Source organism: Xenopus laevis, chromosome 9_10L (genome assembly GCF_017654675.1).
Source record: "Xenopus laevis strain J_2021 chromosome 9_10L, Xenopus_laevis_v10.1, whole genome shotgun sequence".
Lineage (NCBI taxonomy): Eukaryota > Metazoa > Chordata > Amphibia > Anura > Pipidae > Xenopus > Xenopus laevis.
In genome coordinates this window covers 107,432,955-107,456,719 of record NC_054387.1, presented here as the reverse complement: position 1 = coordinate 107,456,719, position 23,765 = coordinate 107,432,955, and the positions used below count along the sequence as shown (strand labels likewise).

The 23,765-nt window shown below is 40.1% G+C and overlaps 1 protein-coding gene across 2 annotated transcripts; it reads right to left on the bottom strand.

Annotated features, from left to right (window-relative positions):
- Positions 1-7,909: 7,909 nt before the first annotated feature.
- On the bottom strand, positions 7,910-20,601 carry ube2i.L (ubiquitin conjugating enzyme E2 I L homeolog). Of its 2 annotated transcripts, none has more exons than XM_041575520.1 (7): positions 20,296-20,601; positions 13,996-14,071; positions 13,335-13,418; positions 12,064-12,136; positions 10,426-10,535; positions 10,258-10,337; positions 7,910-9,077 (listed from the first exon to the last, which is right to left on the bottom strand). In XM_041575520.1, the coding sequence occupies exons 2-7, from the start codon at positions 14,059-14,061 to the stop codon at positions 9,014-9,016; spliced, it is 477 nt and encodes a 158-aa protein (XP_041431454.1). In that variant the 5' UTR covers positions 14,062-14,071; positions 20,296-20,601; the 3' UTR covers positions 7,910-9,013.
- Between the last annotated feature and the right edge of the window lie 3,164 nt (positions 20,602-23,765).

Below are 23,765 nucleotides of genomic sequence, written 5' to 3'. Positions count from 1 at the left end.
GTACATTGTACTTGATCCCAATTAAGATATAATTAATCCTTATTGGAAGCAAAACAATCCTATCAAGTTTAATTAATGATTAAATGATTTTTTCTTAGCAGACTTAAGGTATGAGGATTTAAATTATGGAAAGATCCCTTGTCTGGAAAACCCCAGGTCTCGAGCATTCTGGATAACAGGTATATATACAGTATATATATACATTAGTAAATGAGCACAGGTTGAACTATATGTTCTGCAATGTGCTATTGGCTCATGGCTAGACTAGTAATATCACACACGGCAGAGGCAGTAACTAGGAGAGGGGTCGCTTCATTGCAAATAGGCTGATTCATGTTAAAGGGATCCTGTCATCAGAAAACATGTTATTTTCAAAACGCATCAGTTAATAGTGCTACTCCAGCAGAATTCTGCACTGAAATCCATTTTTCAAAAGAGCAAACAGATTTTTTTATATTCAATTTTGAAATCTGACATGGGGCTAGACATTTTGTCAATTTCCCAGATGCCCCAGACATGTGACTTGTGCCTGCACTTTAGGAGAGAAATGCTTTCTGGAAGGCTGCTGTTTTTCCTTCTCAATGTAACTGAATGTGTCTCAGTGGGACATGGGTTTTTACCATTGAGGGTTGTTCTTAGATCTACCAGGCAGCTGTTATCTTGTGTTAGGGAGCTGTTATCTGGTTACCTTCCCATTGTTCTTTTGTTTGGCTGCTGGGGGGAAAAGGGAGGGGGTGATATCACTCCAACTTGCAGTACAGCAGTAAAGAGTGATTGAAGTTTATCAGAGCACAAGTCACATGACTTGGGGCAGCTGGGAAATTGACAAAATGTCTAGCCCCATGTCAGATTTCAAAATTGAATATAAAAAAATCTGTTTGCTCTTTTGAGAAATGGATTTCAGTGCAGAATTCTGCTGGAGCAGCACTATTAACTGATTCATTTTGAAAAAAATTTTTTTCCCCATGACAGTATCCCTTTAAATTGCAGCAATAATAAAAATACAGCTAGCATTTTCCCCAGTCGGCTGTTGTAATTTCAGCCAAATAAAGCACATCACTAGAGCATTCATATTAGTCCGTAGCTGACATTTTCCCATTCTGCAGGCTCCAAAGGGAAAAAAAAAAAAAGAATAGAAAATGGCAGTAAATTCAGAACATGACATTCTAGCATTATTGAGATAGACATGTCGTTGACCTCTGCCTTGACACAATTTCTCCCTATTTTAATGCAAGGTCAGGGCATTACTAACCTCTGTAAATGAGCCCAATAGCAATTCTTTATAAACAGAAAACACATGCACCCGGGGTCTGGCACAGAGACAGAAGAGCAAATATGTGTTTATTGTATAGAGCAGGGATCCCCAACCTTTTGAACTCGTGAGCAACATTCATAAGTAAAAGGAGTTGGGGAGCAACACTAGCATGAAAAATGTTCTTGGGGTGCCAAATAAGTGCTGTGATTGGCTATTTGGCAGCCCCTATGTGGATTGTCAGCCTACATTGAGGCTCTGTTTGGCAGTACACTCGTTTTTAAACAACCAAAACTTGCCTGCCTGGAATTCAAAAATAAACTCCTGCTTTGAGGCCAATGGGAGCAACATCAAAGGGATTGGAGAGCAACATGTTGCTCACGAGCTACTGGTTGGGGATCACTGGTATAGAGAAAAGCTGCACACTTGTATAACTGAGATTCTGCATTTACTTTCATTTAAAGGGGTTGTTCACCTTTAAATTAACTTTTACTAAGACCCCAGCCACCATGCATGGATTACTACCAGACTGGAATATGAATAGGAGAGGCCTGAATAGAAAGAGGAGTAATAAAAAGTAGCAATAACAATAATTGGGTAGCCTTACTGAGCATTTGTTTTCCTAGATGGGGAACCTAGTTGAAAGCTGGAGCGAATCAGAAGAATAAGGCAAAAAATTAAAAAAAACTATATAAAATATGAAAGCCAACTGAAAAGTTGCTTAGAATTGTCCGTTCTATAACATACTGAACATTAACTTTTAGTAGGTTAAAAAATGGGCAATTATAATCAAATTATCAATTGGTCTTCATTGTTTATTTTTTGTGTTTTTTTAATTATTTGCCTTCTATTTCTGACTCTTTCCAACTTTCAAATGAGGGTCACTGACCCCATCTAAAACACAAATTCTATATACACATAGATTGTTATTGATACTTAATATTACTCATCTTTCTAATCAGGCCTCCCCTATTCATATTGTAGTCTGTTCTTTAAAACAGTGCATGGTTGCTAGGGTCATTTGAACCCTAGCAACTGGATTGCTTTAATTGCAAACTGAAGAGCTCAAAAACCACAAATAAAAAATGAATATATCATACTCTACATCATAATAAAAGTTAACTCAAAGGTGAACCCTTTAAAAGCAGAAATAAAAGGGGTTAATATCAAATCTTATGAAAACGATCCACTTACTTTATATGTAATACAAGTTCTGACATTTAGGGGCATATTTATCAAGGGTCGAATTTTTTACATTCAAATTGAAAAAGACCAACCGAAATTAAGTCGAAGTTTTTTTTGGTTGAATGGGTCCATTTTCCGTCGAATAGGTCCATATTCAGCCGAATTAGAATCGTACGAATCGAAGGAATAGCGCATTCGATCAAATTTTCCCAAAAAAAACTTAGATTTTTCAAAGTCCACCAATTGACTCCAAATAGGTTCTAGGCGGTCCCCCATAGGCTAAAACAGCAATTTGACAGGTTTTAGATGGCGAATGGTGAAGGGAAATTTTTAAAGAGACAGTATAAACTTAGATATTCGAGTTTTTTACACAAAAAATAGCTCGAAATTCAAATTTTTTTCATTCGAAAATTCACCTCGACCTTTGCTAAATCTGCCCCTTAGTACCATATTCTCCCCAACCAAAATACAACATCAAGGGGCAGATTTACATAGGGTCGAATATCAAGGGTTAATTAACCCTCGATATTCGACAGCCGAATGTAAATCCTTCGACTTCGAATATTGAGGTCGAAGGATTTAGCGCAAATAGTTTGATCGAACAATCGATCGAACGATTAAATCCTTTGATCGAACGATTTTTCTTCGACCTAAAAAACATTAGAAAGCCTATGGGGACCTTCCCCATAGGCTAACATTGACTTCGGTAGGTTTTCGGTGGCGAACTAGGGAGTTGAAGTTTTTTTTAAAGAGACAGTACTTCGACTATCGAGTGGTCTAATAGTCGAACGATTTCTAGTTCAAATCGTTCGATTCAAAGTCATAGTTGAAGGTCAAAGTAGCCCATTCGATGGTCGAAGTAGTCAAAAAAAACCATTAGAAATTCAAAGTTTTTTTTATTCTATTCCTTCACTCGAGCTAAGTAAATGGACCCCTAAATGTCTCAAAATATCCTCCACTGAAGATAAAAATCATATTTGGTATGGCTAAAACGCTGCAGTGTTCCCTTGGATAGATTGCATGTGTCTGGGCACAGTGACTGCACTGAGCAATAAATGGCTGCCTCCTTCATGCACATCTGCCATTGGCTGGACAACCACCAATCAACTGTAGAGGGGTGGGGCCAAACATCAGGCGTTTTACATACAAACAGATGGAACGTTTTTTCAGAGGAACCTGTTAAAAAGGAGAATATTGATTCCAGCCTGGTACATGTAGAAGGCCTGTCTATCTTTAGGTAATACGCTGTGATTAATTAAATACAGGGTATGGGACCTGTTATCCGGAATACTCGGGATCTGGGGTTTTCTGGATAAGGGGTCTTTCTGTAATCCATACCTTAAATATTTTAAAAATCATTCATTAAGCCAATAGCACATTGCAGAACATATAGTTCAACTTGTGTTCATTTACTAATGTATATATATATATATCTATATCTATATCTATATATCTATATATATGTATATGTATATATATATATATATATATATATATATATATATATATATATATATATATATATATAATACACAAAAGCTATTAATATCTTGTAAATTATATCCTTAGAAATGGTGAGTTCTGATGTCACCAGTTATACACGGTGAGTAGTGATGTCATTTCTGTCACTGAAACTTGTGTATTATAATATATAAAATACCCCCAGTTGCAAAATATGAGGATATCAGAAGTCACCTCGGAGTTCCATGACCTGTATAAAACTATATATAAACCTGTTCTCCAGAATGCTCGAGACCTGGGGTTTTCCAGATAAGGGATCTTTTCATAATTTAAATCCCCATACCTTAAGTATGCTATAAAAAAAATCATTTAAACATTAATTAAACTGGATAGGATTGTTTTTCTTCCAATTAGGATTAATTATATCGTAGTCGGGATCAAGTACAAGCGACTGTTTTATTATTACAGAGAAAAATAGAATTATTTGTTTAAATCTGAATCTACGGGAGATGGCCGTCCCGTAATTCTGAGCTTTCTGGATAACGGATCCAATGCCTGTACTGGATAAGCCCAACTGTTTCATGAAATATTAACGTTATTATCGGTTATGATCTTTAGGGTACGGCGGTTTATTTACAGTTCCTTTTATAGGAAGCGTCAGCTACATCATGTTGGGATATAGTGGCATTAAATTGACCCATGGGGATAGACTGGCTCAATAAAGGTCACTGGTTAATAATCTGTATATTGACCCTTTGCTGCTGTTTGCTGACATATACAAATGGCACGCCATATTCTGCATATATACCGGTATATATATATATATATATATAGAGAGAGAGAGAGAGAGAGAGAGAGAGAGACAACACCTGTGTTTGTGTATCCTGCCGGCAGCCCTAGAGCTCGTGTTCCTGCTGCGAGAGTCGGCTTACATTAGGTTTGCAGACATGACAAAATAAAGAAGAAAACAATTAAGCTTTTTCCTCTGTTTGATTGAATGCAGCCGAGACGTACTTCCTCCCACACCTTTGGTGGATTTCCATAATGCTGGTTCCTATGGCAACCAAAGTATTGCGCGGTCTCACTGCAGTTCAGTCTAATGCCGCGGGGGTTTGTCACAGCCGAGGGGTGAGGCAGATTTACGTGGTACCCCCTTGCTCCTTGTACTGTTAGTCTGTCATGTTACAATGAAATACCTAATCAGCGTTTCTCAATAGAAGGCCAATTTACAGGTATGGGACCTGTTATCCAAAATGCTCGGGACCTGGGGTTTTCCGGATAATGGATATTTCCATCATTTGGATCTTCATACCTTACGTAAACATTAAATAAATTTACAAATATGGGACCTGTAATCCAAAATGCTCGGGACAAAATGCCCGGATAATGGATATTTCCATCATTTGGATCTTCATCCCTTACATAAACATTAAATAAACCCAATAGTTTTGCTTCCAATAAGGATACATTATATTAGTTGGGATCAAGTACAAGCTACTGTTTTATTATTACAGAGAAAAAGGAAATCATTTTTAAAAATGTGTATTATTTGATGATAATAGAGTCTATGGGAGACAGTCTTTCTGTAATTCAGTGCTTTCTGGATAACGGATCCCATCTTGTACTAGATAAGAATTTATAATCCCTGATCGCTGTGATTAAATCGCTGGGATCCTGGTTTTGTCTTGTAACCTTATGTACTGTATAGGGACGCACGGAATCCATCATTTTTTTGGATGTGGCCAAATATTGAATTCTCCCCCCAAAGAGTTTCTTGAACCGAATCAGAACCTTCATTTGCATATACAGGAAAGGTTAATTGGCTCCTGATGAAATTGAACGAAGCAAATGTTATAGAGGTATTACTTTGTAAACTTATGTTTGTCTATCTTTGTTTGTCTCTAAGTGCTGCAGTTAAATCATATATATATATTTTTTATAGGATTTAATCGTTCGATCAAACGTTTTTTCGTTCAAACGAACGAATTGTGGTAAATCCTTCGACTTTGATATTTGAAGTCGAAGGATTGCAATTTGGCAGTCGAATATCGTGGGTTAATTAACCCTCGATATTCGAACTAAGTTCTAATTTGAGCTATTTCCAGGGTCAGGGTATAATAAATTTAGAAAAATTCGAGTTTTTTAACGTGAAAAATCTATTTTTGATTCAAAAATACCCTCAAAAACTCAAATTTGGTGTATTTTTAGATTCGATCTATTTCCGGGGTCGGGGTATAATCAATCTTGAAAAATTCAAGTTTTTTTTTTTACCTGAAAATGTAAATTTTCACCAAATTATTTGAGCAGAATAAAGAAATCATTGGCCTTGCTGCAACAATTTTTCCTGCCCCTCCCCTAGTTCCAGCCCTTTGGAATTACTAGCAGGTAATACACAATCAATGTTCTGTCACCAGTTGGCTTTTATAGAGCCACCTTCACTGTTTCATAGGGTCAGTTTCAAATCAGCCAAATCAAAACCCCATGTTGATACTGCTAGCTTGCAAGAAACAAAAGGGCCTCGTTTGGGCTTACAATGGGTGTTTTTTAATTAAAAGGGGATCAGGGATATTTATTATAAGCTTCATCACATGGATATAACCTCTGGCATTTAGTACCATTTCTCCCCCCAACCAAAATGCAGCATCAAACGTCTCAAAATAACCTCCACTGAAGATAGAAATCAAATTTGGATATGATGCCAGTGGCTATAACCTCAATTAAACATTTCTAGATCAGTTCTGAAATATTCAAGTTACTCTTCGCTATTTCCCTTTCACAACTTCTCTATATACAGGCACTATGGTCAGTAAAACAGTCTGTTGTACTTGATCCCAATGAAGATACAATGAATTCTTATTAGTGGGAAGGCAATCTTATTGGGTTTATGAGACCCCTTAGCCGGAAAGCTTCAGGTCCCAAACATTCTGTACAACAGGTCCCATACTTGTACCTCATTGGCCCTTTGCCTAGATGCAGAAGAGCTAAAGGCTCCAACACAAGCCAGTGTTTATAGAGAGGGGATTCTAAAGACTAATGATTGTTTCAGAAACAGAGTTGTTCACAGATATTTTTTTACCCCCTCTTTTTTTTCAACCAAACTTACTATGTAATGTATAGGAAGTTGGTGATTTCCATAATGTGTAGCTTATTTAGTTTTTGTTTCCAGGTCAGGACACACGCTCAGATTCTGGGAGATTAGTCGCCAGGACCGCCATCAGAAATCATTGACATGACAAAATTTCCTGCGCCCACTGCAAGCCCCACCTACAAGTCCGCCCCCCACCACACCGTAAAAAAACAAAAAAAAAAATATTGGTGGCTAGGGTTCCCACATGTTAATAAAAAGATATTCGTGGCTAGGGCCCCCCATAAAAAAAAACATTTGTGTACAGGGCCACCCTATTAAAAAATATTGGTGGCTAGGACCACACATGAAAAATAAAATTGGAGGCCAGCCCCCCCCCACATTAAAAGAAAATTGGTGGCCAGGGCCCCTTAAACTTCCATGCCTTCCCGAAGTCAGCAGCTCTCAGAAAGATGGGGGGACCGGCTAATCAAGTAAGTGTGGCGTGGCCCCCCTACAACTCTCCCCCCCCTGTCCCCCACTGATGGTGGCCCTGAATCTCCCCGAACTGCCTCCCACCAGCCAGAATGAAAATTGCCGGTGGGATGGCACTTTTCCAAAATTGCCTCATGAGGAAACTTCAGGCGGCTTTGGAAAACGAAGCGCTCAAGAGTGCCGTTCCGCCAGCGATTTACATTCTAGCTGGCGGGAGGCAGTTCGAAGAGATAAGTCGCCGGGCTACTAATCTCCCCGAATCAGTGTGTACCCTGACCCTTCATATAAGAGTTTTGGGGATTAAAGCTAGAGAAGGCACCGATGGAATGGCACTTTTAATGAAAGATCTTGCTGGGAACCTGATGAAAAGAGAACACCCATAATTCCCCTTTCCCAGCATTCCACGCTGCATTGCGGCAAAACAACAAAGATAAATAAAGGAGGACCAAGTGTTTATTAACAAAACGTCACTTCCAATTGACTGGTTTTATTTGCATTATTTCGTGTAGTACATTGCTCATACGAAAGCAGGATCTCTAAACAAAGATCAATATACTTACCAGGGTATTTTTTTTTTTGGTTTACTGCTAACTGTTTATTAAAATCTGCATTTCAGATTACAAGACAACAGTACGTTAGCCAACTACATCAAGATGCCAGGCTACAATCGTTTTTTTTTTTTGTTTGTTTTTTTTATTATTATGCTCACCCCCCTTTTTTCACGGCGCAGCAAGAATAGAACAGTTATATAAAAAGTTTGTCGTTTTTATATATATAATATACAGATTTCACACAAAAAAGGAAAAAAAAAAAAGTCACAATGTCAGTTCACAAGCCTGAACACTTCTGTTCTGTGGTCCTTTCAATGAAAAAAAAAAAAAAAAAAAAAAAAAAAAAACTTTATATAAACAGTTTATTTAATCTAAACAGCAACAGAGACAGAACGCCATATAAACAAAAGGAAGTGATGCAGAAGCGAGATGCGGACTGACATTGAATCTCTGAGGCTCTAGGTTGAAGCGCAACCTAGTTTCTTAAAGACGTAAAAAGAAAATTTCGGGGAGGGGAGGGGGTGGAATTTATGACATTGTTCTTAATACGGCCGGCTAGTGGCTAGATATAGTTCTAAACATTTGAAAAGCATGCCTGCATCGGAGAGCAAAAGGAAAAACTAGAGGTTACTAGTGGGTTTATAGAAGTATAAAAGTTTTATCATTTTACAGCAGTTGAAATACTGACATCAATATTAAAATAAAAGCAAGTTTTACATCATAACAATCAAAATACAAAAAGACTGAAGGAAGAGACCCTGTATGAAAAAACTGGGGGGGGGGGGGGGTATATTCAGCAAATTTAGAACTCTATACAAGTGGCGGAAATGGAAAATGGCACACATACGACCCCCTCCCCTAAGTGACAGTTTCAATTCTATGGAGCATCAATCAATTTTTGCAAAAAAAAAAAAAAAAAATTTTGTTTTGTGTAAACAAGTTCTTGCCAAACCAATCCCTTCCTTTATATTTTTTTGTTTTTTTAAGATGTTGCACGGTTGAAGTTTATGATGGCGCAAACTTCTTGGCTTGTGCTCTGACTCTTTTTTCATATTCAACTCTGTTTTGGCTGTGGGGAGGGAGATAAAAAAAAAGCAGAATCAAGACAAGTATTGTATTCTCAGAAGTTATGCCCAGCCTCACTCTATGCAGATATCTGCTGCAACAGTTTATGTAAAGGGAAAGTTGCAACAAATCCAGTCAACCAGAAATCCCATAAACTGCTCCTCTTTCTTAATAGAAATATTGGCCCTTTATACAATATCATTACAGACTATGCTGAACCTTTGTTTAGCCAATTTAATGACCTGCCCCACTCTGCATTTTCCTAATGTAGCAGCCTGTTTATACTGGGTAGAAGAAAACCTCTTCTGTTTAAGGTGGCCATAGACATTACAATTATGATCTTTCCAAGAAAGATTGTTTCAATACACACGTGTAGAGCTGAATCATCAGATATACAGGTACAAACAATAGAATTCTACCTGTATCTGACAATTCAGCACTAACAATGGCCGATGTTGGGATGCCTTCAAAGCACCGAATCCACTATTTAGGATTCGGCCGAACCCCCGAATCCTTTGCGAAAGATTCAGCCGAATACCGAACATATTCAAATAAGGAGAGGGAAAACATTTTTTACTTCCTTGTTTTGTGACCAGTCTTGCGATTTCCATCCCACCCCTAATTTACATATGCAAATTAGGCTTCGGTTCGGCCGGGCAGAATGATTTGGCTGAATCCCAAACCGAATCCTGGATTTGGTGCATCCCTACTTCAAAGTTTTCCGGTCAGCCGATATCCAAGTCTTCTGTCGGCTCGTCTCCCACCATACATGCACCAAATATCTTATGAAAATTCATTTTGTACAATATCGGTGCATCTATGGCCACCTTAAGTGGATTAAATCTTTGACTTACTCTGACTGGCATTGTTATAGTGATTCTTTTAAAAGGATAAACAACAGAACATTTCTGTTAACATGAACTTGTTTTGAGTAATCTGTAAAGTCTTTGGAGCAGGCACTCAAAGAAGGCAAACTTCCACCAGGCAATAAGTTCAAAGTGAAAAGGCTTCACATTGAACTTATTGCCTGGTGGAAGTTTGCCTTCTTTGAGTGCCTGCGCCAAAGACTTTTCTACTTGGAAACCCTAACTTCAGATTTATGACTGATATTGTTTTGAGTAACATTAGTATAAAAGAAAAACATATACACAGGCCAGAAAGATGTCCCATACATGAACACTAACCAGTAAATTGTGTATGCCTCTGCTTGAGCTGGATCTTGAATATTTGGTTCATTTAGAAGTTCTTGTATTCCTAACAAGATCTTTAAAAAAACAAAAAACAAAAGTTAATTGCAGAATGCAAACGGTTCAGTATTTTATACAAGGAAAGATATATGCCTTTTAGGGTACCTGTTTAATTGTGATTGCTGGCCTCCAATCCTTATCTTCTTCTAAGATAGACAGACACACTGTGCCTGAAGGATAGACGTTCGGGTGAAATAGGGGTGGCTCAAATTTACCTGTGGGAAATGAAAGAAGTCAGCAAAGCAACTACACTGCAGCATAACACAACATTCCTGGAACAGGTTAGCTCTGAAGTCAAGCCCTTGTTTCTTCTTTTAACATCAAGACATTTGAAAGGAAGGCTCGATTGATTAGAGAATATGTCTGAGGAGGTGGCGGGCACAAACACAATGTTCCGGATTAGGTGAATAGGGGAGTAGTGGGTTTCAGTGGGTGCTGCTAGACAGAAGAAAAACCCACAAAGTCACTAAACCCCATATGTAATAAAGGCACGAAGTTTGCCCAGGAGCAGTAACCCATGACGACCAATAACATTCTTGCATTTAAACCGGTGACTAGTAAACGATACCAGCCGATTGGTTGCCATCAATCTTTACTGCCCTGTGGCAAACAGTGCCTTTTATTACATAACCCCATATACAGCCTAAAGTATGGAGATACATGCCTTTCTGTATTTCATTCCCAAACCAAGGAGATTAATAGGATATTGGGCTTCTCTTTGTTGCCTTTACTCTTCTAGGAAGGCTTTTCACTGGATGTCAGGACATAATTGTTGGGATTTGCATTTATTCAGCTGACATAGCAGTATTAGTGAGGTTGGGCACAGATACGGGGGTCAGGACTGGCTTATAGTTGGACTCCAATTCATCCCACAGGTGTTCAGTAGAGTGGTGTTAGGGCTCTGTGCAGGCCAACCAAGCTCTTCTACTTCCAAACCCATTCTGTATGGTCCTGGCTTTGAGCATTACTGTGCTGAAACAGAATGAGCCTTACCCAAACTGCTGCCCATTGACCAGAAGTCCTAGCTCAAATCATGGAAGTCAGCCCAACAGCTGCCATATTGGGTTTAAACTACTGCCAACTCTGACTTTTCCATCAGACTTGCCAGATGGCGAGATGCCAGACATCACTCGAGGAGATGTTTCCACTGCTTCGGAGACCAGTAGAAACGACCTTTATGACACTGCAGGTGGAGCTTGCCATTGCACATGTGATGTTAGGTTTGTTTGTCTCACCCACTCAGAATAGAGAGCATGGGTACTGAGCAGGAACTTAAACACACTCCTTTACAAATTTAGGTACAGGAATCAATGGCTAAACGGGTTTCATTTTAAAGCAGGTCTTTACAACACTGGCACAAAGGAGCCATTTGCAACCATATGTCCCACCAGTGCTTAAAAAAAAGTTAATGAAATAAGAGAAATCAGTTTGGTAGGATTCTTTGATAGGTCACTTAATTTGATATAAAACTGTTGCTTAAGTATTCATTTTGGGGGTATAGTTTTCCTTTAAGGGGAGATATGAATGCTATGGGAGCATATAATAAACTCATGCTTTATTCTCCAGTAAATCCTTCCAGCAGACTGAAAAGCATCCAGTTTATAAGAAAGAGAGTTTGTTGTACTGTCAGATAAATTAGCTTCAAGAAAGGGATGGATGCCTTTTTAGCAAGTGAGAAAATAAACAAAAAAACAGTATAAAAAAAAAATCAAAAGGATTTAAATTAAGAACGAAGGCACTTACATTTAGGAGGTGAGGAGGGATAATCATCCTTAAAAAGCATCCGTAATTTAAATAATCCACCTTCCCATGGGGTCTGCAAGAAAAACAAAGCATTAAAACAGGAAATCAAATTGCAGAACAAGAATACTGGATCTTTGCCCATAAAACCATGTTTTAGTCCTGCAAAAGACAAAGTATTCCAATAGGTGCATTGCGATAATGAAATATTTAATAGGATTTGAATGGAAGGCATCTTCGTGCAGGTACTAGAATGCCTGATCGCATTGAAAAAAAAAGAAAACAACAAAGCAATTTCTGCTCCTTGTAGAGATGATTGGCTGAAGGAGTAACCATGAAGTGAAATTGCATGTTATTGCAGCCGCTAGTGTTTATTACAGCTCACACTGCCACTAGAGAGTTTGAACCCTTCATCTCCCCGGAGAACTATAAATCACACAGCACATGGATAGTAATGGCTTATTTGAAAGGGAAGCATCTTATATAAACCTGGGAAGCCAAGTAAATAAATCATGTTAAAATGACCTAGTGTCAGAATTGTTCAGCACCAAGTACAGCAGCTATTTTTTTTTCTGCACTGGGTTCTAGTAAGGTCAGTCTGAAGTAAACATCTCACAACTGCAAACAGTAATAATTAATAACCAGTTGCAGACCTTGGGGTATTTCAGTCTCCAATGTCGATAAACAGGAGTGTTAGTGGATGTTGACTGGATGTCGCCCTTCAAGGGTTTGTACAATTTAAGTTAACTTTTAGTATGTTATAGAATGGCTAATTCTAAGCAACTTTTCATTCATTATTTTTTTATTTTCTATAGTCTTCCGACTCTTTCCAGAAGGGGTCACCGACCCCATCTAAAAACAAATGCTCTGTAAAAGCTACAAATGTAGTTACTTTATATTACTCATATTTCTATTAAGGCCTTTCCTATTCATATTCCAGTCTCTCATTCAAATCAATGCACAGTTGCTAGAGTAACTTAGAACTTAGCAACTGGATTGCTGAAATTGCAAACTGGAGAGCTGCTGAATAAAAAGGTAAATAACTCAAAAACCTCAAACCAATCGCATATTGTCACAGAATATCAGCCTCTACATCATACTAAAACTTAACTCAAAGGTGAACAACCCCTTTAAAGGCCCAGGGCTCAACTGAAATTATAATCTTGGTTTGATCACTTCGCATAGTGAAAGACTGGGCCACTACATAAATAAAATTTGCATTTAATATTTATATTTGGCTATTTTATGGAGCAGAGGAGGACGGGGACACTTACCCCTTTCTTGCCTGGAATAGCACATTCCCAGTTCATCAAATTCATTGTGCCATCTGGATTTTTCGTTGGTACTGCCACAAAACCCTTAAATAAGGAAGAGGTAAAGCATAAGTGGATAAGGTAAGTTTGCAGTTGAAATGGCAGGCCAGTTGTTGCAAAGGGAATTCCTATTGAAATTTCAGATTTCCACAACAGAACATTAGATAGGCTTCCCCACCACCACAAACACTATATCCAAAGGGTGTGAGGGTCTCCAAAAATAAAGAGGCAAATGTAAAAAGTAGAAAAATGTATTAGGACATGAAGACCCAACGTGTTTCGTGCCTATAGGGGCACTTACTCATAGGCTTATGAGTAAGTGCCCCTATAGGCACAAAACGCGTTGGGTCTTCATGTCCTAATACATTTTTCTACTTTTTACATTTGCCTCTATTTTTGGAGACCCTCACACCCTTTGGATACAGTGTTTTTGGACCTTGGGACTGAGGTGAACTGTGAGTGTTTTCTCCTTATTATTTTTTCTACTTTATATTTTTGTACCTTTACTTATCTAATATTTATTTGTTGAGTGGTACCATAGATATATTTTTTTGCTATGTGGCAGTAGCACAAACCAAAGTATTTTCAGTTCCCCACCACCACCCCACTTTCTTGAACTCACAAAAGGATGGTCTTTTCTCCAAGCTTTTCTCTCCTGTGCAAGTCTGCTCAGGGCTATGCCAGACATTTCAGGGTTCCTGCAGAAAAGAAACAAACAATAGTATAAGTGATCATAAACATAAAGTGTAAAGAAGAAAAGCAGATGCATTGGCACAGTAGCCCAAAACTTGCATGACAGTGCCACCTAGTGTTGGAACTCCAGTAATAATGATGGGAGAAATCTGAATATTGATGTGTATACAGCAGCAGCAAAGAGTATTAATGTCTCCTTTGTAAAGTCACTTTCCCTGTGCCCTGACGTAAAAATATGAAGTGTGACCCTCACATAAATGTAGGCATAATCCTTTCCCCAGTGTTAGGGGAGCAGCTAAGGGACATGTAATGCACCACAGATATCAGTAGAACAGTAGTAATCCTTCCACATAAAGAATACTATACAAGTAGCCGTGCATGTATATTACAAACACTCTGTAGAAGTGCAGCCAGTCTAAAACGTCATATCAACAGTGACAATGAACACAAGTGTCTAATTGGCAGGTCACACTTAGGGGGCGATTTACTATTTTAATATTCTATTTTTCCATGTATTTTTTTTTTCTCTCTAAAACTGAGATTTATAAAGTGCTGAAACCACGCAAAATGCCAGTACAAAACCTCTTCGAATAAAAGCAGTCGAAAATCCCATAGAAGTCAATGGGAGCAGAACGGATCTTACTGGACCATCGAGAAGTTGTCAGGAGAAAGAAAGAGGCTGCTCTGATGTTCTTTTGCTTAGGGAAACAATTAGAAACTTTTCCTAAGCAGAAGAAAATCAGAGCAGCCTCTTTCTTTCTCCTGACAACTTCCTTGACTACTTGGTGGTCAGACTGGTCAGAAACTGGTGGTGCTGTTGGAACAAAATTCATTCATATTAACAGTACATGTATCTTTTATATCTTGGAATAAAAAGAAAATAAGTAATGAATGTAAATGACAAAAGGGCTTAGAAAAGCATGCTCATAAATTTTACACTTCTTTTTAAAGGTTTACTTATCCTTTATGCTACAGGCACAGTATCTACTGAATGAAACATCGTTCTGTTATCTTCCTTCCCATACATTGTTGCAGAAGCATTTACAAATACATGGAATCATTTCTTTCAGTTTCATTTAGAGGTTTTGGGTGGAGATCCCATTTAAAGAAACAAAACGTTTCAGCTATTTCGTCCATTCCAGATTACCCTGAACTTGTCCACCTGAGGCAAAAAGGGTTTGTTATTTTGTGCAAGTCTTTTATCTGCTATCCCTGGGGAGGGGAGTGTTGGGCACATTATAAGCAGGGATGTCTTGGGACAATCTATAAAAGGAATATTCTTGGGTTTTGCTTTGCACCAGACAGCCGTGTATATAGGAAAGAAAAGCAAAACATGTTTGTGCACATGAGTAGGGATGAGCGAATGTAACCTGTTTTGCTTCGCCGAAAATTTTCCGCCATCGAAAACTTGCCAAAATGTATTAAGGAGGGGGGGGGGGGTTCACCTTCAAACAACTAATTGTTTTCAGATAATCAGAAATAATGACTTTTTCCCCAATTTTCTACGTGACCGTTTTTCTAATATTGAAGTTTCAAGTGTCTTTTTTCACCTTCTGAAGCAGCCCTTGGAGGGGGGGGTCGCCGACCCTGTAAACTGTTCTAAATGGATACATTTAGTTGATACATTTCTTATCTTTGTCCCTGCTGAGCAGAATCTCTGGGTTTCATTACAGGCAGCTGTAAGAATTGATACAATAGTTGCCAATACTCCAGAGATGCTGCCGAGAAATGTATCAACTAAATGTTGCGAAATTGTAAAAGTTTAGAGTCTTCACCTGAATTACTGAGCCGCCAGACTGAAACACCAGAGACAGGAACATTCAACTTTAAACTTAGATTTTGGAAAAACAGTAAAAAAAATAAATAAATAAATAATGAAAAGTAATTGAAAAAAAGTCTTAATTTCTGGGGAACAATCAAAAAAAAAAACAATTGAAAAAAAAAAAAAAAAAAAAAAAAAAGTGTTTGGAAGGTAAACAACCCCTTTTAAAAAGTGTATGGCCGACAGAAATAAATAAAAATCGTCTGAATGCCGGAGTCTTTCCACCTCCTGACCCTTCCAGATTTGATCGGGCGCCATCCAGGGGAGGGGGGGGCACCCATGCCTCATTAAAGCACACTAGAATACACTAGAACATACAGAGTTCATGCCTTTGGAGCAAATTTTATCAAATGGTGGAAACAGAGCAAACGACTTGCTTCATTTGTTAAACATGCCTCCTAAAAATCCTATACAAGTGACTAAAAAAAAAAATTGAAGTTCTCCAGTAAAGAGAATATACAGCCAAATTACCAGTGTGAGGGTGCCAGAACCCCTGTCTGAATCAAGGGGAAAGAAAAATTGCTACATTAGCAGCAGGAAAACCACAGAAGTTTCAAAATCAAGAGTCCGAATCCCTGACAATCGGCACTGTATAAAATAATAACGACAGAGCCTCTTTAGAAACATTCCCACAACTCACTACACATGGCAGAAATCAGAAATCAGAATACAGGTATGGGATCCAGAAAGCTCTGAATTACAGAAGGGCCGTCTCCCATAGACTGCCATTTCATTCAAATAATCCATATTTTGTCTCTGTAATAATAAAACAGTACCTTTTACTTGATCCCAACTAAGATATAATTAATCCTTATTGGAAGCAAAACCAGCCTATTGGGTTTATTTAATGTTAACAAGATTTTTTTTTTTTTGCAGACTAAGATCCAAATTAAGGAAAGATCAGTTATCCAGAAAACCCCAGGTCCTGAGAATTCTGTATAACAGGTCCCATACATGTAAAACCTCCACACCTCGTTAGCAGCATCATCTTACCATCATGCAGACACTCCAAGTCTTTGCCACTGTCTTAATCACATGAAGGGAGTTTACAAGACCATATACTATTAACGTCATCTCACATCAGCTTGCAACATAAAAATTGATGGCCAGAGATATTAAGAAATTCCAAATATATTTATCTCAGACACTGAGTGAGTCCCCTGGGACCCCCAGCACTTTAGCCAGCTGAACAAGCCTTAAAAAGTAAACATCTACATGCAACAGAACCGATTTACGGCAAATACTTCTATGGTGCGCCAGGGCAGTTGTTAATGGCAACTAGATAAATTACTTTTGCTCAGCCTCAACCAAGGTGGTAGATGAATCAAAAAGTTCCGCTTCTATGGAACTACACTGGTACAATTTACAACCAAGGCTAGCACTTGATTTATGAAAAAGAACAGTTGCCAAGGCATCGATTCGCAGGATACCCAGTAGTGAAAGATGCCAAGAGCTCCCATTAGTAAAAGGGCATCTTGCAGGAGGATGGGGAGTTTGATCTCCAGCACCGCCGGCAGCATCCGTGTATCTTGAAGTCGTGTTTTGCCCTTCTGTAAATATGAACACTTGTCTTTAGTGATAGGGAAGTGCAAGTGAATGAGTTAAACACTGTTCGATGATGGGTCTGACGACATCAAGACAGCCCATAATACAAACATCCAATCCAACAGGTTTGCCAACTTACAGACCAAAGGAGGAAAGAATTTCTTTCAACTTATTCTTCCAGGTCCTTATGTTGGCTCGCATATTGTACCCTGTATTAGTAAAAGCTCCAATGCTTGTTTATTCATAGACTGGTTCTATCGTCAGAGATCCATTGAGACTCTATGTGACAAATAAAGGAATCTATCTGGGGTCTTTGCATTCTGAAATTCCTGAAAAGTATTCCTTGATGCATTTGATAATTTATTCACTCGTTGTTTGCGTCTGCATCAAGCGTAGCCTTCCAGATTACTCTTCTAGGTAAAGTTTCCATTACTGGTGGATCAGCTTAAAACTTTGGATGGTATGTGCGGAAATAAATGTTCTACATAAACGCTCTTCAGCGAATGTCATCGGACCGTTTCCATTTCTCAAAAAAAGCTGCTGATGGGAGGCATATCCAGCTGAAGTCCTATAGTGCCCCCAAGTCTGGTTATAGGGTTTATTGAATTTTTAAATTATGTCGTATTATATTCTGTTCCAAATCTGGTAGAAATCTCCCACCTGAAGAGACCGGCTGTAGTTTCTTCAGTTACCTATTAAGTAGGTAAAATGGCACTGTATGACCACTCGGCTGATCTAGTTCGTCCACAAGTCAATTCATGTTGCTGATAAATACAACACTGTTCTTTTACTAAGCTTTCATAGAATCGATCACTTTATTTGATTTACTTCACAGTGTCGCTGCATGTAGCTCTGCTGTAACATCACAAAAACCTGCATCTGATCAATGGAACAGGTTCTGATTAAAAATAAAATGGCAAAAGTTTTTTTTTTCTTGGGGGGGGGGGGTTAGTTTCTACGTTAGAACTGAATGAGGAACAAAGGAAATAAAGTAGGTAAAAAAATACCTTTTATTTCTCTTAACATATTTTGTCCACTGCAATGTAAGGTGTATAACTCTAAAGTCCTCCATGAACAGTTTAATTAGTCGGAAATCCCTTTCATTGCAAAGCCAAATGCCCATTCGTTATGCGTATGTAGAATATGCAGCCACGTCCATTTGAGCTGCCAAATTTGCAAAGGAGAAATTGTGCCAGGAGAAGGCCAGCAATTGGCTGCTTGCATCCACCTTGGATACATAAGGCTTGATGAATCATCCCCATTATATTGAAGAAGTTTTATTAGCGAAGGAACATGGGAGTGAAGAAAAGGTTATTAAATAGAAGGTCTAATGAGGAGGGCCCTCTGAACCTCTTTTATGAATGGGTATTTGTATATTTGATGGATGTATAAAACTTTCTATTATACAAATACGTTTTAATAATGATAGAAAGATGTTCAAGGCCCTATTTCCATGTTTGGATTCATCAGTGTATCGGAATATATTAATTTTTTTTTTTTTTTTTTAGAATAGAGGCTTTTAGGAATGTTTATATGTAGTGCAACAAATGTAACAACAGATAAGTGCTGCATATAGTTGGCTTTAGCAATCAATTCTCTTGCTTTTCTACAGTTTAGCCTCTAGCGCATTAGCCTCTAGCGCATGTAGTATTTGAGTTTAGGGGTTTATTCTGACTAGGCCAAGTAATCTGCAGATTTACAAGTAGGACAGGATCCCCAAATCACAGGAATAAAAGCAGCAGGACCTACAGGGAAAGGATCAGAATGAAAGCAAATTGGAGGAGAGTATTGGCTCACTAGCCTTAAAGGTTCAGCAAGAAAAAGTGGATACAAAGTTCTGAAATGTTATTATAGGAATGGAATATACAAATAGTGATTACAGGCAGGTATAAGAGCTTCTGTGGGAGATACTGGCTGTGCCACAAGGCTGACACTCAGTGGAAGAGACTAATGATAAGGAGTGGGCAGAGGCACATGAGATACAGGAAGTAGAGTACTAGCCCGGCACTTAATACTAGTGGGTAGATGTGACCGGTTATGCCAGGCTGTACCAAAGGAGGCAGGTGTGGGGGTGCCCGGTAGATAGGAGGATTCCAAGCACCCGCCTCATCACCTACAGCCACTGCCGGAGAGCGGGAGGAAGCGGCTCTGTTCCGGGATTTGTCTCAACTAAACGCGATTTTCATTCCGGCCTCCTGCAGCTTCCGTACTGACTGAACTACCACTCCCGACACCCCTCCGCTCAATGTGCCCACAGCCGCATGCAGGAGATGTAGTGGCAGCTTGAGGGGGAATCCGCGTGTTAGGCGCCCAGTGTCCATTGGCATCTCCTACCGCCCCCTATCCTCAATCACGATACGGCCTCCCCCGCCCCTACAGACCCGGGTGTGTGTGAGGGGAGCGAGCTGCCGGTTTCTATCGCCCAAACAATGTCTCACCTGCGGTGGCTTCACCCCCAGAGAATGCGGGCTCCGCGGCGGCGATTACTGCTCTTTGTCTCGGGACAAAGCCCCCTGAAGTTTCCCTCCTGAAACAGCACTGAACCTGACCCAGACTAAATAAGGACCTCATGTCACAAGGACCCCGGACCGAGGCCGCCCGGCAAGGTGCCTGAACCCAGTCTGCGCGTTTATTCCTCCGTCTCGCCCCTCCCCCACCGAGCAATTCCTGTCACTGTATGAACTCTCCGCCACACAAATAACTGCCCCTTCCTCACACGTGTATCGGGAAGACAGAGAACTGTTTAACGTCGCTACAAAGGCCTGCAGAGGATAAGGGGTCGGAACACGGTCACCCCGCGGGAACACTTTACACCGAACCAAATCATTAAGGGGCATTTACTACCAATAAAACAATATTTACCGCTCTACTCGAAGACAGTTTCACGGTGTCCAAGTCGGTAATACCTAGCGTTGTACACAGGCAGCGCCACGGACAGCTATACATTTAAAGGAGCCGCGCTCTAAATTTAAGGGATCGTCTACAAAGTGTCAGTCAGGGTGGATAAGTAGGCCCCGGGGAGCGTTTAGCGTAACGTATTAGACGCGATGACGCAAATATCTTCCCGTTTATCATATATACCCGATAAGCGGATATTTAACTCGCGATATCAATCGAAATAAATCGCCTTGAGGTGGATATTGCCCTCAGGAAACATGGCAGGGCCTAAATGAGTCCGAGTTTTCCTTCTCAGTTCCAGAGCAGCCTTGTGCTGTCACAGAGAGAGCTGTCATCTCATTGACGCTTACAGAGTTTAATGGGCGTGGGCCGAAAATATCAGCCAATCGGAGCCGGTGTTACATAGGAAACAAAACTGCTGGAAGCAAAAGATGAGAATTTGCAGACATTCCCTAAATTTGGCCTTTGAGAAATATAGAAATAAAGTAACAGAGGCCCAGAAAGATGAAGCATTTTATTAAACATAATTCTAAGGATATATTTTCTGTCAGATCTTCCCCATTGCACTGCTTGAAGTAAAAACTGAATCATTTGTGAGCTTGCCACTTGCCATTGGGATCACTCTCCAGTACAATTCATATTGATTTCCCTTCCTTTTCTGTTCTTATTCTGCTGAGGAAAAATAATAATAAACATTGGCATCAAGAAACATTATTACTGACCAGGCTGGTATCACTTATACAAATGGGGCTGCAGTAGGTTTGCCACCTGGCCGGTATTTTACAGGCCTGGCCGGTATTTTAAAAGTGATGGCTGATCCCAATTTTATTAATAGGGAAAAAAGATAAATATAAAGGAAGGCTGGTATTTTTTTCCAGAAAAGGTGGCAACCCTAGGCTGTAGCCTGAGGGGCCGTGATCCTCAAGGTTTTTTTTTATTGTCATCTATGAATGACTGGCACAGGGCTTTCAGGGATAACCTTCCCTGTCAGGCTAAAGTCCTGCTTTAGCAGGGCCTAGGGTTGCCACCTTTTCTGGAAAAAAAATACCAGCCTTCCTATATATTTATCTTTTTTCTCTATTAATAACATTGGGGTCAACCATCATTTTTACTGGCCAGAAATAGGGTTAAGAGTAGGTTTGCCGTCTGTGGCCGGTATTACAAATTTACAGGCAATGTAGTTGCTGGTTAATTTGTAATACCCTTAACAAAAGCCCTTGGCCTGCCCCTATCTGCTCGAAATTCAACTTTTCTCCTCCTTCCATGCCCCCTTTTATGTCACAGCTAGGGTTGCCACCTTTTCTAAAAAAAAAACTACCGGCATAAGCTCCGCCCAAAGTCACACCCCTTAAGCCAGCTGCGCAGCGGTTCCGACTCCCGAGTGAGCAGGGAGAGAGCTCATGAGAGGAGCAGCATGGGGAGCCCGTGTCAGTAGTCCAGTAAGAAAAATAATGGCACCTGTTCTCCTGCCCTCTCGTCTTTAAGGACGCCAGTTACGCCGCCCACAAATCTCATCATGCAAGACTGTAACGTCAAGACGTCACGTAAGCGCCATGACGTCCCAGACGCTTCGTAACTGGGAATTTTGAGGAGCGGCAGCAAAGCTGCTTGATAATGGTGGTTCCTCTCCTTAGAATTTTACCGGCAGTGTAATTGACGGTATTTTTTAATACCGGCAACGGCCTTGAGACCTGTTTTTCCGGTTAAATACCGGCTGGGTGGCAACCTTAGTCACAGCCCGCCCATTTTGTTCCCGCCCCCACCATTGGCTAGTAGAACTTTTATGAAAAGTTGGCAACCCTAGTTAAGAGTAGGGTTGCCACCACACCAGTATTTTACTGGCCTGGCCGGTAAAAATGATGGTTGATCCCAATGTTGTTAATAGGGAAAAAGATAAATATATAGGAAGGCCGGTATTTTTTTCCAGAAAATGTGGCAACCCTAGTTAAGAGGCATGTGCCTAGGTTGCAAAAGAGGCGGGTGCCTGGCACTTACCTCATCTACCTGCCTACCCCTAGTTCTGATTTCTGTAATATCTGCTCCCTGGCTGGCAGTAGGGTTGCCACCTGCTCGGTATTTTATCGGCTTTGCTGGTAAAAATTAAGCTTGAGCACAATGTTATTAATAGGGAAAATGCATAAAAAATATAGGAAAGCTGGTATTTTTTTCAAGAAAAGGTGGCAACCCCAGCTGGCAGTGATGCAATGCCCCATGGTCAGCTCACTGTTGCAGGCAGGAAGTTGGTGGGGGCTTGCCTAGGGCACCCCATAGATTTGGCCTGGCACAGGGGTTTAGAATCTGTAACAGTAGTACCCAGGGCTGTATTTATATAAAAGCTGCCACCCACGGTACAGGCCCCAAGGGCCTGTACCTAGGGTGGCAGATTTTAGGGGGCAATGATCCAAATAGATATATGTAAGCATAAAAAGCATCCAATCATAGTAAGATAGCTCACCAAAGTAGAGTAGTTGCCCGGGTGATCCAGCCCCTCAGCTGAGAGGAGAGGACAATCCGTATATAAAAGCAAAAAGGGTGTAGGGCAAAAAAATCTTTATTTAAACAATCATCTCGAGCCTTCCGCGTTTCGTGAGACACTTAACCATAGGCTTTTGGGGGGGGGGCAACAAGGCCACAAAGGGCCTAGAGCGGCACAAATTAAGGAGTGGATTGCCGTCCAGCCGCACCTGAAGTTTGGTCACACTGTGGTCCAGCCCTGCAGGATATTTCTGAGCATCCTGTCCCCTATATTAGATCAAAGGATGTGGTTACAGGTGATCCTAGGGGGCAGGCAGCGCAGGTGTGGAGTATGCCGGCCTTTGGGCACAGAGAAGAGAAATCCAGCCCTAGGGGCGACCCTCAGGTGCCTATTTAATCAAGAAAATTTTCAGAGAAAAATTTAAAAATCCCCCCAGTTGAGACTTACTGCTTAAATCCAGCAGTGGAGCACTAGGGGTAAGGGGTACAGGGCCCATTGCAGTGAAATCTGGAAAATACATCACATGCACCCATGTGTTTGGCAGAATTCTGTACATTGGGGCACTGGACCGTATCACAGCCCTGGTAATACCTGGGGAAAGCAGAGGTAGCGGGTCTGATCCTGAATGCCAGAGAAAGATATGAGAAGAAAGCCCAGCTTGAAGATCAGTTATTGTAAGATTTGGAGCAAAACGTATTTAATGTCGTAGAAACTACAGCTGAAAGACTGGTCCGTTTTTTCCTGTTACCATTTATCAGCCTAAATACAGTTCTCTCACAGGACCCCAACTGGTGGTGTATAAAATGCATTTGCAACAGGATGAAAAATTACACATTTTACACATTCTGGACACACACCCTATTGATCACCATATTCCATTTGGGGAGGCGGTACATCAATCTGTCCCATTGAACATCACCAAAAAAACTTTGTGAAATGCCTGGGAGTCAATGGGTAT

Coding starts and splice junctions, on each gene's coding strand:
- ube2i.L (XM_041575520.1), bottom strand. CDS start 14,061: ATGTCTGGCATAGCCCTGAGCAGACTTGCACAGGAGAGAAAAGCTTGG. Junction 12,137..13,334: donor CTATTCCAGGCAAGAAAGGG/GTAAGTGTCCCC, acceptor TTTTTCTTGCAG/ACCCCATGGGAAGGTGGATT. Junction 10,536..12,063: donor TCCCTCCTCACCTCCTAAAT/GTAAGTGCCTTC, acceptor CATTTCCCACAG/GTAAATTTGAGCCACCCCTA.